This window comes from Scomber japonicus, chromosome 20, assembly GCF_027409825.1.
Source record: "Scomber japonicus isolate fScoJap1 chromosome 20, fScoJap1.pri, whole genome shotgun sequence".
NCBI lineage: Eukaryota > Metazoa > Chordata > Actinopteri > Scombriformes > Scombridae > Scomber > Scomber japonicus.
In genome coordinates this window covers 11879490-11892199 of record NC_070597.1, presented here as the reverse complement: position 1 = coordinate 11892199, position 12710 = coordinate 11879490, and the positions used below count along the sequence as shown (strand labels likewise).

The following is a 12710-nucleotide window of genomic DNA, read 5'->3' as shown; positions in this document are numbered from 1 at the left end:
AGTCTAAAGTATACAATATGTCTGCATTAAAGTTGTAGTAGTGACTGCTGACCATGCTGACCGTTCTGATTAATCGTTTCCTATTTCTCAGAGGCAAAAGTGAGGTCTTCAGATTGTTTGTTTTGTCTTACTAACAGTGCAAAATGTTACACGTTAAGGATATTCAGTTAGCTGTCATATATATAAAGTAAAAACAGCTCATCTTTACATTTAAAAAGCTGTAACCATCAGGTTTTTGTCGTTTATACTTGAAAAATTACTATCATTATTATCAGTATATAACTATAACTATTATTTGATTATCAAAATAGTTACCTAGTTACTAACTAATGGATTAATCAATTAATCGTTGCAGTTCTACAGCCCACTCACCAATTAGTATGAATCTATTAATAACAGTAATATCAAGAGTGAAAACAAAAGAAATTATAACTCCATGATGATTTGTTTTATAACATTTTAATTCATATTTATTTTATCATATCAGAGAAAAGTGCGATGTGACATGAAAACACCTCCAGTGGCTGAAGGGAACTTGTTCTCAGAGTGAATGCACTGAAGCTCTGAGTCCTGTTCCACTTCCCATCAGATCCAGCTCAGGGGCACATGTGCATTTACTGGGCGATCATCACTCTGCCACCGGTGATAAATTAAAGAAAGTCCATCAGAGAAGGTCTGCAATGTCCTTCTCCACTTTCTCAATGGGACAGTGAAGGTCATACCTGCAGCACAAATGAAACATTAGACCTACTGTAATAGCTACATCTATGTTAGACCTAATGTAGGTCTTTTGAGGTTTATAGTATGAAGTCTATTGTGTATGATTTTACCTTTTGAAGGGCATGCCATTTGCAGCAATTAGGAACTTCTCAAAATTCCACCGAATATCATTAACCTTAATTGGGGACCAGTAGAATTTCTTTAAATCTCCAATAACAGGGTTCACAAATGGCAAAGATTCCTGTGATGAGTAATGACAGTATCAGTATGAGTGATTCATTCATTAATCATTTATGTATATTTCAATCCTATATACAAAGCAGGTTACCTTTAGATAGGTGAAAAGCCGCTCTTCATTTAATCCATTCACCTCAACCTTACTAAAGACAGGAAACTTTGGCACGAACCCTGAACCAGGTCTGACATACTTCAGAATATTTAAGGTTTCATGATTCAGCTCTGTGAAAATAGAAGTAAAAAGAGTTGCTCATGATGTATTTCCAACTTATGCATCATGAAAATCATAATGTGTGTATTCAGAACTTTGTCTTAGTTTTTTAAAATAGCAGTAGTGGATTTACACTAAGCACATTCACAAACGTATTGTGCTTTTTGACATATTTGTAGTCTACTTTAGTATTTCTGTTTTATAGTACTTCACATTTCTACTCCATTACGTGTCAGTGGGACATATTTTACTTGTTACTCCACTACATTTACCTTTCATATGAATGTGGATATAATGAGATTAGCTTCACTTGGACTAACTACACAATTAGAATACTGCTCACATGTTAATGCATCAATAGTAAAAATACAATAATGTATTCATAAAACACTGACAATGAGAATTTTGTATATGAATACTTTTACTATACTTTATAGGTGCAGTGTGTAGAATTTAGTGGCATCTTGTGGACTTGGAAGAAATGGAATATTATATTCATAAGTATGTTTAATTAGTGTGTAATCACCTAAAAAGAAGAATGGTTGTATTTTCATTACCTTGGAATGATGCACTGCCATGTTTCTATGGACACACTGGTTCTAGAAAGAACCTTTTGTGTTTTTTTGTGAGTTTTGCGGCCACTATAGGTTCTCCTACACTCATTGAAGGGGAGGGTGGAGGAGGGGTATTAATTGGGTTGCAATCTGCAACCTTACAGCTAGATGTCACTAACTCTTACACACTGGTCCTTTAATTTAGTTTCATATAATTCGGCACTTAAGAAACATTTCAAACAGAGAACCTTTATGTATAATAGAGGATTTGTACAGTGTGATTGTACTATTATAAAAAATCTGATTACTACTTTCATCATTGTCCATTTAATAATTATTTGCCATCTCTGTCAAATTACAAAAAGTGTACCTACCAGGTGCCTGAAGACCAAATTGGTTACAGGAGAATCCGAGGACGGTGAAGTTGAGGTCACCAAACATTTCCATCAGTGCATTCAGTCGGTGGTACTAAGGAGTGAGTGAGGGAAAAGAGCACAAAATCAAATTCCTCTAATACAATAAATGACTACACCGGTTATGTGTTATGAGATAATGTTATCTGACTGTAATCAGTCAGTGCTCCTGCAGAATATACCTCCTCTATTGTTGACCCTCAGAAGGTGGCAACGTTGACGATCAGAAGCACCTTGCCCCTGAAGGTACTGAGCGGAACCAGCTGTCCATCCAGATTCTCAGCAGAGAAATCAAATATAGAATTATTAGCCATGCTGGGACTCTACCTTGTATATGGGATTGTAGTCGGTCAAGAGTGAGTATTCACTCAGCTATCCTGTTGGCTTGTCTCATTCCCTGAAACATAACTCATGGGTCAGCAATTGTTCAGCATGACTGGCTTCATTGTTCTATTGGGCAGAGGTGAGCTGGCAGGATCATCATTTGTTCAACACATGTAACATGAAGCGTGGCTGCTACAGTGACAGCTAATTGGAAGAGAAATTAAATAAACAAAATGAACATGTATGGGTCTGAAGAACACACTCATTTGGCAGCTTCTTTCCCTCTTTACTACTGACAGTTACAAAAAGAAGTCTAACTTTAAGATGAGAACTTCAGTAGATAAAATACAGGATTTTTTACTCTTACTTCCCCAATTGTGCACAGTGTTTTATTCTGTACTGTAACTAAACAGTGTGGCCTATTATTTTAATTATTTACTGATTAGACCTATATACAAGTCACTTTGTAACTAGTTAGTTTGTTGTAAGCTGAGACTGATGACATTATTTTGTGCACAATAGATGAAAAACAGGAAACCAACTAATTCTGGCAAATGTATAATTATAAAGTTTAGGGGGGTCTAAAAACATTTGAAAGAGTTATTATAAAACCAATATGTTTTTTCCCCCTTCACCTTTATTGGCCAAATATTGAAATACATAATACAAACAAATAATACACACATATAGGAAAATCATCACCAAAAAAAAACAGTTAAACAATTTCAAAAAGGATATAGAAAGAAATTACAGGCACAACATTTAAATCATATAATAGGCTATATTTAAAAATAGTAATGAGGGAACTGCACAAAATAAGTAAGTCAGTAAGTCAGTCAGTCAGTCAGTCAGTCAGTCAGTCAGTCAGACAGTCAGTCAGTCAGTAAGTAAATAAATAAATAAATACATACATAAAGATCATAGTGCCTTAAATGTATGTGCCTTATAATCTTTGACGTGAACCCGGAAGGTTAAAACTGCTGCGTTCACTTGTGCCTCGTAAACGCTTACATCTAGCTTTACAGTAGACCTAAATATCCCAAAATACGACGTCTCCGATATTCATATAGACATACTTTTGTTTTCAAACGACAATAAATTCTTTGTTTATTCACAAGGTGGTGATAGTTATTATTTTAGTTAGGTAAAATGTGCTTTACTAATAGAACAAGTAGGGAATGGTTTACAATGTATAACAAGAGTTAATATCTGCATCACAGTGATCATTACTGCTCGTCACTGATTCAATTTCCATATGTTGTCTAATTCAGCATTGTTTAATACTTTATGTGCCACCCCATCTTAATTGAACATACATTCATCCGACAGTAAGCGAAGGCAGCATTGGGCTTGGTTATTCTTCTATCGTTTGCAAAATGATGAAGGGAAATATGCTGCTTTGGCATCTTTGTGGAAAACAATACGTCCTGAAAAACTGTGCATAACATAGCCAAGTCAGAATGGATGAAGAGGTGAAAATGGGAACGTAAGTGTGTCTTAAAATACTGAATTTTGTATCTTAAAAGCAGCTGGAGCGGCTTTCAGCGAGCTAACGTTAGCTATGTTACTCAGCTAGCAACAACAACCAAGGCATTGAGAAATAAAGCTCCCGTTTATTTATGGAAACTGACTTCGGTTTAAGTACATAGCCAGTTATCGCGACAAGCCTGACATGACATTCACTATTACTAATGTAATGTTGCTGCCACTGTTACTACTCATTAGATAAAGTGTAGGACTGTTATACTGTGCTACCGTGGAAGTGCTGTGGAGGCAGTTTCAAAGTTCAGGCTGTAAAACAAGGTTTGTGTTTCTCCAGCAGATGTCATCTTTTGGATTTGCCCTGGGAGGATGTATTAATTCCTCACATTTTATGCCATTTGCCACTGCAACACATTGTCAGCTTGCAGAGGGTGAGTAAGCAGTTCCACAGCCTCATCCAGGTGTATCTAGCGAACTGCAGGACTTTTAATTTGTCCCCGGTAAGTCCTGATGAGTTGTTGTTGTTTTATGTTTTCCAGCCTTTAAATATATATGCAGAGACATTTACGTTGCAGTGCATGAATAAAAACAAGTCTGTTCTCTGCTCTGTTGTGATATGCACAGGTTGGACCATGCATCCCCAAGGAAGCGTTTTGCTCGATGTTAAAGGACAACAAAGTTCTCCAGAGTCTGTCACTTCAGAACTGTTCAACCTGGGTGACGGACAAGGAGCTGCTGCCAGTTATCGGACAGAACCAGCACCTGCTGAGAGTGGACATGAATGGGTGTGCTTGTCTCACTCGCCACTCCCTTGTGGCCGTGTCCTTGAGTTGCACGCACCTCCAGCACCTTGGCCTGGCACACTGCGAATGGGTGGACAGCCTGTCCCTGCGCAGCCTGGCTGACCACTGTGGGGGGCTGCAGTCCATCGACCTCACCGCCTGCCGCCAGCTCAAGGACGACGCCATCTGCTACCTGGCCAAGAAGTGTTTGAAGTTGACGTCCCTATCTTTGGCAGTCAATGCCAATGTCACTGATGAGTCAGTGGAGGAGGTGGCCAAGAACTGCAGGGGCTTGGAGCAGCTGGACCTGACAGGTTGCCTGCGGGTCAGGAACCAGTCCATCAGGTATATCATCATATCATGTCTTTTTCTCTAGTGTAATCCAGCTAACTTTTTGCCACTCTACCCACACTTTGACATGTTTTACCATACTTGAGCACCCATCTGTAAGATTTTTGCATGCTGTGCTCACAGGACGCTCGCAGAGTACTGCCCAAAGTTGCAGTCCCTGAAGGTGAATCACTGTCACAATGTGACAGAATCAAGCCTCGATCCTCTACGGAAACGCAACGTTGTGATTGATGTTGAGCCACCTTTACAGAGGGCGCTGGTACTTCTTCAGGATGTGCTGGGGTTTGCTCCCTTTATCAATCTCCAAATATAGCTAAAGGGCCATCAGTCTGTCCAACAAGTACACACAGGTAGGTGTTATCAGTAGTACATCTACTGTGTGAGCTTCTGACATATTTATGTTCAAAAGTGAGAAATCCAGACAGGGCCTCATGTCAACCATTTGTCTATTTTCAGTGACAACTGATCATTTGTAATCAACATTTAACTTCCTGTGTTACAGGTGTCTTCACAACAGAGGCCATCAGTGTCAGCTGCCTCACTTGGACATGTCGATTCTTCGAAGAAATGTGAAGACAATCCAAGAAGACATGGATGTGTTGCACTTATGTTTGTGTGGCAGAATAATGTGGACAAAAAAAAAACCTCACTGGAATGTGATCAAAGATGCTTATTTAAGAAAAAACTGAAAACAATTCTCCTCTCTTGCATATGACTGAAGAAAGCCATGTACTTTTAAGAACTGCTGTGTCATGTTCATATCACTGAACCTTTTCTTAATCTTTCAGTGTTTGTAATGTGACTTTTTCAAAAGGCAACTCTTAGTACAGCATATTTTGATTTGTTTTGTTTTTGTTTATTTTTAAACAGTCCTTTGTGTATAGGACATTGTAAGAATCTGTTATTTTATGTTTCATTTAGAAACATTAAAACATGTTTGAGTTTAATTAAACATTTTATTTTGCATGTATGTGCCAACCTCAATATTCTGTCACTTATTCTGTTTTATTTGTATATGTTTTATTGTCTCCACTACTACTGAGACTTCAGCTGCAACAGCAATACAATAAAGGTGAATGCAGTTTTGTTTGTGCTGTTGATTGCGTGTCTTCTAGAAACAGTATCCTCAGGATTATCCTCAGGCCTCACTGTCATTAAAAATGTTTTTTCTCTTATTACACAAAAACTACACCTAGTTACTACTAGGGTTAATTAGAAAATTACATTTTTGTGACATGAGTGAAGCAACCCCCAGTCCATATTGTTACTAAATGCATTCTTGTATAGCCTAGTCTTTGAAATAAGTATATGATTTCTTTGAGTCTTTCTCATTACGTCTTTCAAAAGTATGTGTGTGTAGATGCTGTTTCCCAGTAATGCAGTAAATGAATTATATTAAAAATATTCAATTGTCTAGTGCCATGGCTATACTATTACTCAATAAAGAAGCATACAATTGCATGGAAGGATATTTGGGATACTTGTAATGTATTCAGTCTTCAGTGCTGAATATAGAAGTCAAAGACAGAAAAACAACAACTCAAGTATCCGCAACATGATTTTGGGTGAATGACCTTCATCCACTTTTTTTCATCCCAGTCCACAGATTGCTTCTCTTTCAATAAAAAGTTGTGTTTAAACATTCGTATTAGTACTTTGATTGTCAAACATGGCAGGCCTTTGTCGAGGCATTGTGCTGGTGTGTTCTGAGATGAGGTGACTTAATCTGACACAAGGTGGCAGCAATGAGTCAGGATATTGGTTATTCTGTTGTTTGAGAGGCTGCATGACATCTAAACTACAGCACATGTTGGAACCATATAGTGATATTTAATGTGAAAGATGCAGGATCTATGCTCAAGAAGAAGGTCAAGACTCTCTTTCTCTATACTTAAGAGAAAATGTTTGACTTCTTAGGCAGATTGTGGGGAAAAAACAATGTTATGATCTTGTTAATACTTGATGCAGTGAATGCACCCTAAGAATTAATGCTTCCTCTCGATGCCACAGCTATGTGCTAAAAAAATCCCTCTTATACTTTCCTCTTGTGGTACGATTGGCAGACTATATTGTAACTTGTCTCTGTGACAACACAACAGGTCTATTTTCCACTTGATGGCATGGTTTAGCCCATCTGCTGCGTGCTGTCCACAAGCCGAATTTGCACCAGCAGAGAGTTGTGTTTGGAGGGCTTCAGGGATCGACCAGCATCCTTCTGTTAGCTGTGTTGATCATCATATTGTACCGCCATGCCTCCAAGGAGACAACACAGTGTCATTAGTTATAAAGAAAATCTTGAAATTTCAATTCATGTAGAAACTGATGTGCCATATGTGTGGAGTAGACGTCCTTATTTAACCAACTTATATTTTTATTTTAACAACTCTACAAACAAAGATACACAAAAGTCTGGGTGACATCATACAGTTTTTACCCTCAAAATTACAAATGTTACAAAATAGATAACACACTTTTGTATCAGAAAGGGAATTTTAATTTACAGCAGAATATTTACTGAAGTAAAAACATAACTTCTGCAACTATAACAACCAGTGGAAAAAAAAACATCCTCAGTGTTAAGCAGGAACCCAACAGAGGCCTGTCCGTGTTGTGTTGTTGCTAGGCAGTCAGTGGGTTAAAAACGTTTCAGACTACATTCATCATGTAGGACCTCAATTAGCATTGATCTGCAGGGGGGGAAAGAAACATCGCCGTGTTATTATATACCACGGAGCAATTTCTGTTCCAGTGATTGAGTGTATGGGGGGATTTCTCAAACATAGCCGGCCTCACATATTTTGTCTTCCTGTCAATAATCTGGCACTTTTCTAAATTATTGATCAATAGCAACTGATCATTTCATACCAAGGCACAACAATGAGTTGGTTATTCAGTATGCAGTTTTGGCCTCTGGCAGCATGCAATATACTGTACTTCTTAAAACTAAGAATAAATCTAATTTTAATCTCTGGCTGCTTTCAAAGTCTGCTTATGTTGTTTCGAGGCTCATCAGTTTCATTCATATGTGCTGTGACAGCTGGTTCACTAACAAAACAGACCATCATCCTTAAAAAGGACAAAAAAAAAGAGTAAAGGCCTTTTTCACGGCAGACATTTTGACTTGTTATAACAAGAAAATCACTAATGTTACTAACAACATGCAGGACGGTGGCTCAGTTTTAAGCTACTGTCCAAAGAAGGAGGCAGCTAAATGGAAATGGAGCCTTAATTAATTTTACTATTTACACCTGTGCTTTTTCCAGCGTGACATGTCAAAATGTCTGCAGTGACAAAAGTCCAATTAAGGCTGTCATATTCTTTTCGAAGTCTCTCTTTTCTTTGGTGTTTGGATTTGAGCTCTGATAAGGTATATTTGTTCCTTGACAGAAATGGCAAGTATGACATGCTTGTTGTTACTATAAACACACAAGTATAGGAGGAGATTCTGATTGATCCTCTTGTTTTTTGAGGTGGATTAAAATGACAAAAATGTTGTCATAAGTTTCCTCAAAACTCATCTGCAGGGGACACATTTACTGTTTGCCATTTGCAGTTTCTTTCTTTCTCAATCTTTTTTTTTCCTTTATCCCATTGAAGGTTGTCAACACAATCAGATAACACATCCACGGTACAAAGCCTTTTTTTGTCAGGAAATACAACACTGTGCAACAAAACAAAAAGACATATACTGAAAAGCAATACTGTGACGGCAGGAAGGATGAAGAACACACACATCCACCCTTCCACCTGTAGCAGCATGTACACATAATACAAATTGTATGTCTTATAAGGAGGGAGGAAAAAGGAAAATATCTCAGTGAAATACATCAATACGCCATACGTAATCGAAGGCAAATAAATAGTAAAAGTAAGTAAAAATGTAAAATAAATAAATATGTCCTTTTGTTTCAGTGTCACTCATTTTATGCTCTCAGACCACTTTCAGTAAACAACATTTTTTCCATTAACCTTGTGACAATATAATGTTTCTTAAGTGTTTTTCTGCTTTTAAGTAGCTGTTAAACTGTAAACTACCATTTGTCTTCTGTCCTGAAGCATGAATGTCAGACAACCTGTAAAAAAGATAATACTTTAGTTTAGAAAACCAAGAGAAATACAATTACAATGCATGGGAGCAATTTTAATGTATCATTAACCAACTGAATAATAAAGTAAGTAATTATCAAAATAGTTTTAATTATTTATATGAATGCAAAATATTAATTTAATCTTAACTATGTGTAAACTAAGATCCTGCTAAGGAAGAAATAATCAAACTGGTTACTTTTCAGCTTCCTGTTAAGTAAATGATGTTCGTATAAGGAAGAGAGAGAATTACTGCAGCTGTACAGAGATGGGCCAAAAACTGTGTCAGAGATTTTGTTCATTTTCATATTTTTAATTAACAGACTTTTCCTCCCGTCTTCCATCAGTGAATGAGTCTTTCTTTCATTTATTTGATGTAGTTTATCTGCTCCAACCATTCATATACGACCTTATTGGAAACTGGGACTTAAGGATCCATCTTTTGGCCACCAGAGAAGCATAACTAATGACAACATTAAAGTGGCTTTGTGAGCATGGCCATCAAAATGTCGATCAACCAAGCAAGAAATAATGTTGGATTTTAAAATCAGCATGAATAAACATGCATGTTTAGAATCAGTCAAACTTAACAGCAAGGGGCTCAGTTTAGAGAGATTTTGAAGGTTGTGAAAGACAAACTCGTGAGTGTTGGTACAGTATGTCATGGATGTCAGGATTAAATGAAAAACACCTATTATGTGGAGAGACAGACCAAGCGGAGTTGTGATTTCAGCCTCTGGGGGGCGTGAGTGACGATGCCACCCCAAACATCTTCTAGGTGCCATCTAATTGAAGTGACATTTGAAGCTTTCCTCAGACTCATAACTGTCAGACCCATTAGCATCTCTTTAATTACTCTGCTTGTAACCCTAGACTGGACAGGAAACACATGGTGAGCTAGCTCTGGTTACTACTCACATAGTTTATCTACTCATTAAGACATTTTTCCTCATTTGCTTTGAGTGAATAAAGCATCACGACCAGTCTGACTCACAACTACTCACTGCTTGGGTGGAGAATGTGTTGGTCCAGTTCAACAGCAACAGCAGCAAGTTTTACTATTTTATGGAACAAAATTATGAATTGTGGCAAATATTTTATAGTTTTGACATTTCATACAAAGAATTTAGAGATGTAGAGAAGCTCAGAAAGTTGGACTCAGTGTGAGTCCCGGAGCCGAAGAGAGCAGTAAGTGAGCCAATTTTCAATCACAGCTGTCTATCAATGTCCACACAGCAGATATCAAAGCTATGATAAGTCTTCAAATGTTATAAATAATTCCCAAAAATGACCAATAGCACACTTATTAGAGGGCTCTGAATGTAGCAAGTGGGACTATAATGACTTGTTGATGCCTTTTGAATGGGAGTCAACAGGAGCCAATTTTTTTTTCCCAGCATCTAGTAGCAGCCATTGAGGGTGTTACACTTTTTGCACTGGCTTCAGCCTCAAGCCATGGTAGTTGCTGCTTAACTTCTAAAATGCATTAAGATGACTGTGATGATGTTTCATTTTATAACCTTGACCAATAATGACTCTGTTTGTCCTTTAAAAGCAAGTGCATTCCTATACTTCCTTAGCCTGTAGTCCTGTTATTGACCTCCTTCCTGCCAGTCCTCCACTTTGACCTCAAGCCTCCTGCCCGACTTTTAGTACCCAGAGGCCAAGTTTTATAGATACGCTCAATTTACCTGCAATATAAACATCCCAATTTACAACAATAAGCATGATGAGGATTCAGCCTGGCAGGATCATTTTGCCCTCTGACTAAGCTGGGCTGCTAAATTGTTACTAACTGTGTTGAACTTGTGTCCTCCAGCCAGCAGAGATCAGAGTTCAGCATTCTGCCGTAATCACAGATCACATCTTGTTACGCTTAGCGGACACTGAAAGATGCTAGAGGCCGTCTCATCGTTTACTTTGTAGGGAGGTAAGGATCTGATTCAAGACAAAGAGAGACAACAGTGGACAGTTTGTGGGGTGTGGTGAATATAATAACTTGGGATGGGATATAGTCTATATGTTTGAAGCCACAAGAGGATTAATATCACCTGAACACTTCAAAAAATGCAGACCAAAAGTATCTGACAATAGTTGTCTACTGTGTCTCTTTTCTGCTTTGTTGCTTCACTGTCTAGAAAGTCTGATGTAAAAGCAGCTCTCAGCATTATTTCACAAATGGAGCACAAACAGCAAAATATGTGTTTAGTACATGTCTCGGCCTGTAGATTAATGACATTAACGAAGTTTCCATTAGCACAGCGATCAGGGGAGACAGAGGCGTCCATGCGTAAATCCACATGACTGAGTCACTGATAAGAGAAAATGAAACACATCTCTATGGGCCAAGAGGGGCCAGGAAACGCCACTCCAAATTAGCCCGCGGCCCAATTTGTTGTTACTTCATTAACCGACCAGCATCTGTAGGGCAGGGGAGGGAAGTGGTGACCCATCTTTTCCCCCAAAAATTCCCCACTCTGCCTTTACTGGGCCTCTAGGAAGGAAAAAAAAGTTCCCTGTGTAGAAAGCCAGCTGGGAAAAGGATCTGCCTGGCACAATACCAGAGAGAGAGAGGCGCTCCATCAGGCAGTGCTGGGCACAAGAAGAGTTTTATCTGGGTGTGAATCCCCAATCGGAAAATAATCTGGACCATGTCAGTGTGTTAGCAGTGAGAGCTGGGTTTGTTCATTGAGTTCAGGCCTGAAATGTGAGAATAAAACTATGTTTCCAGTGTGGTTTTTGGTCCCAAATTGATGATTAGTTGCATAATCTCAGTGCTGATATTTCCTCTGTGTAATCCATTGTTTCATGATTTATTCACTAGTTTTCAGATGATCAGTTTTCATATCTTTGTCCCCTTCAGAGTAGTTAAGAGTCAGAGTCCTTGGTGTATAAAGTTTCAGATCACACAAGATTAAGGAGTAGTGTGTAGCTGCTTCCAAAAAGCATTTCATAATCAGGTGTTTTCAACAGTTTTTGCTGACGTGTAATTTTCTCAGTTGCAGCTGTCTGTTTGCACACTAACACTTGTACATTTGACACAAGACATATTTTCCGGGCTATTTGTGAACATTCAGTAAAAGAAATGTTTAAAGCTCATACTGATGCCCACAGCTGACACAGAAAACTACGCTTCACAGACAAGGCAATAAGTCACATACAACAAAACACAATCTCCCCAGTGTCCTTCACAGTGTCAGATTTGGCACTTATATACGGTTACAGTAAACAGTGTTTTAATTTTTACTTTCAAAATGTCACAAGGTAACAGTACACAGTAATTTAACCTTTGATTTCAGGCTCTGACAACTGAGGCTAGATATAAAGCTTATCTTAGTTGAGCTGTTAGTGGGGACAGGAACCTCCAAATATACTGTAAATATCAGATGCTTTGCAATAAACTAGATAGATTATTCTGAACAGAGGCTCAGTGGAAAGTTATGTATGTTAACATAATTAATAAATCATTTGATGACATTCCTTGAATATACAGTAATCTTATTTTATTATCAATTATATTTCAAAAATACATTACAACACAGTATTCATC

General features: G+C 38.0%; 2 protein-coding genes across 3 annotated transcripts; one reads left to right on the top strand and one right to left on the bottom strand.

The window, feature by feature from the left end:
* Positions 1-664: 664 nt before the first annotated feature.
* Positions 665-2449, bottom strand: gpx9 (glutathione peroxidase 9). The gene is made up of 5 exons (XM_053341260.1): positions 2318-2449; positions 2097-2190; positions 1049-1179; positions 831-961; positions 665-722 (listed from the first exon to the last, which is right to left on the bottom strand). The coding sequence occupies exons 1-5, from the start codon at positions 2447-2449 to the stop codon at positions 665-667; spliced, it is 546 nt and encodes a 181-aa protein (XP_053197235.1).
* A 1359-nt stretch (positions 2450-3808) lies between these two features.
* Positions 3809-6067, top strand: fbxl15 (F-box and leucine-rich repeat protein 15). 2 transcript variants are annotated; one of them, XM_053341434.1, is made up of 5 exons: positions 3809-3945; positions 4282-4441; positions 4566-5068; positions 5198-5424; positions 5577-6067. In XM_053341434.1, the coding sequence occupies exons 1-4, from the start codon at positions 3920-3922 to the stop codon at positions 5385-5387; spliced, it is 879 nt and encodes a 292-aa protein (XP_053197409.1). In that variant the 5' UTR covers positions 3809-3919; the 3' UTR covers positions 5388-5424; positions 5577-6067. The 2 variants fall into 2 exon arrangements, with proteins under 2 accessions (XP_053197409.1, XP_053197408.1); XM_053341433.1 differs by having other exon boundaries at positions 4279-4441.
* The last annotated feature ends 6643 nt before the right edge of the window (positions 6068-12710 follow it).

Bases quoted from the DNA above. Each gene is read 5' to 3' on its own strand.
- fbxl15 (XM_053341433.1), top strand. From the start codon at position 3,920: ATGGATGAAGAGGTGAAAATGGGAAC. The intron at 4,442-4,565 runs GTAAGTCCTGAT...TGATATGCACAG, and splicing joins GGACTTTTAATTTGTCCCCG to GTTGGACCATGCATCCCCAA. The intron at 5,069-5,197 runs GTATATCATCAT...CTGTGCTCACAG, and splicing joins GTCAGGAACCAGTCCATCAG to GACGCTCGCAGAGTACTGCC.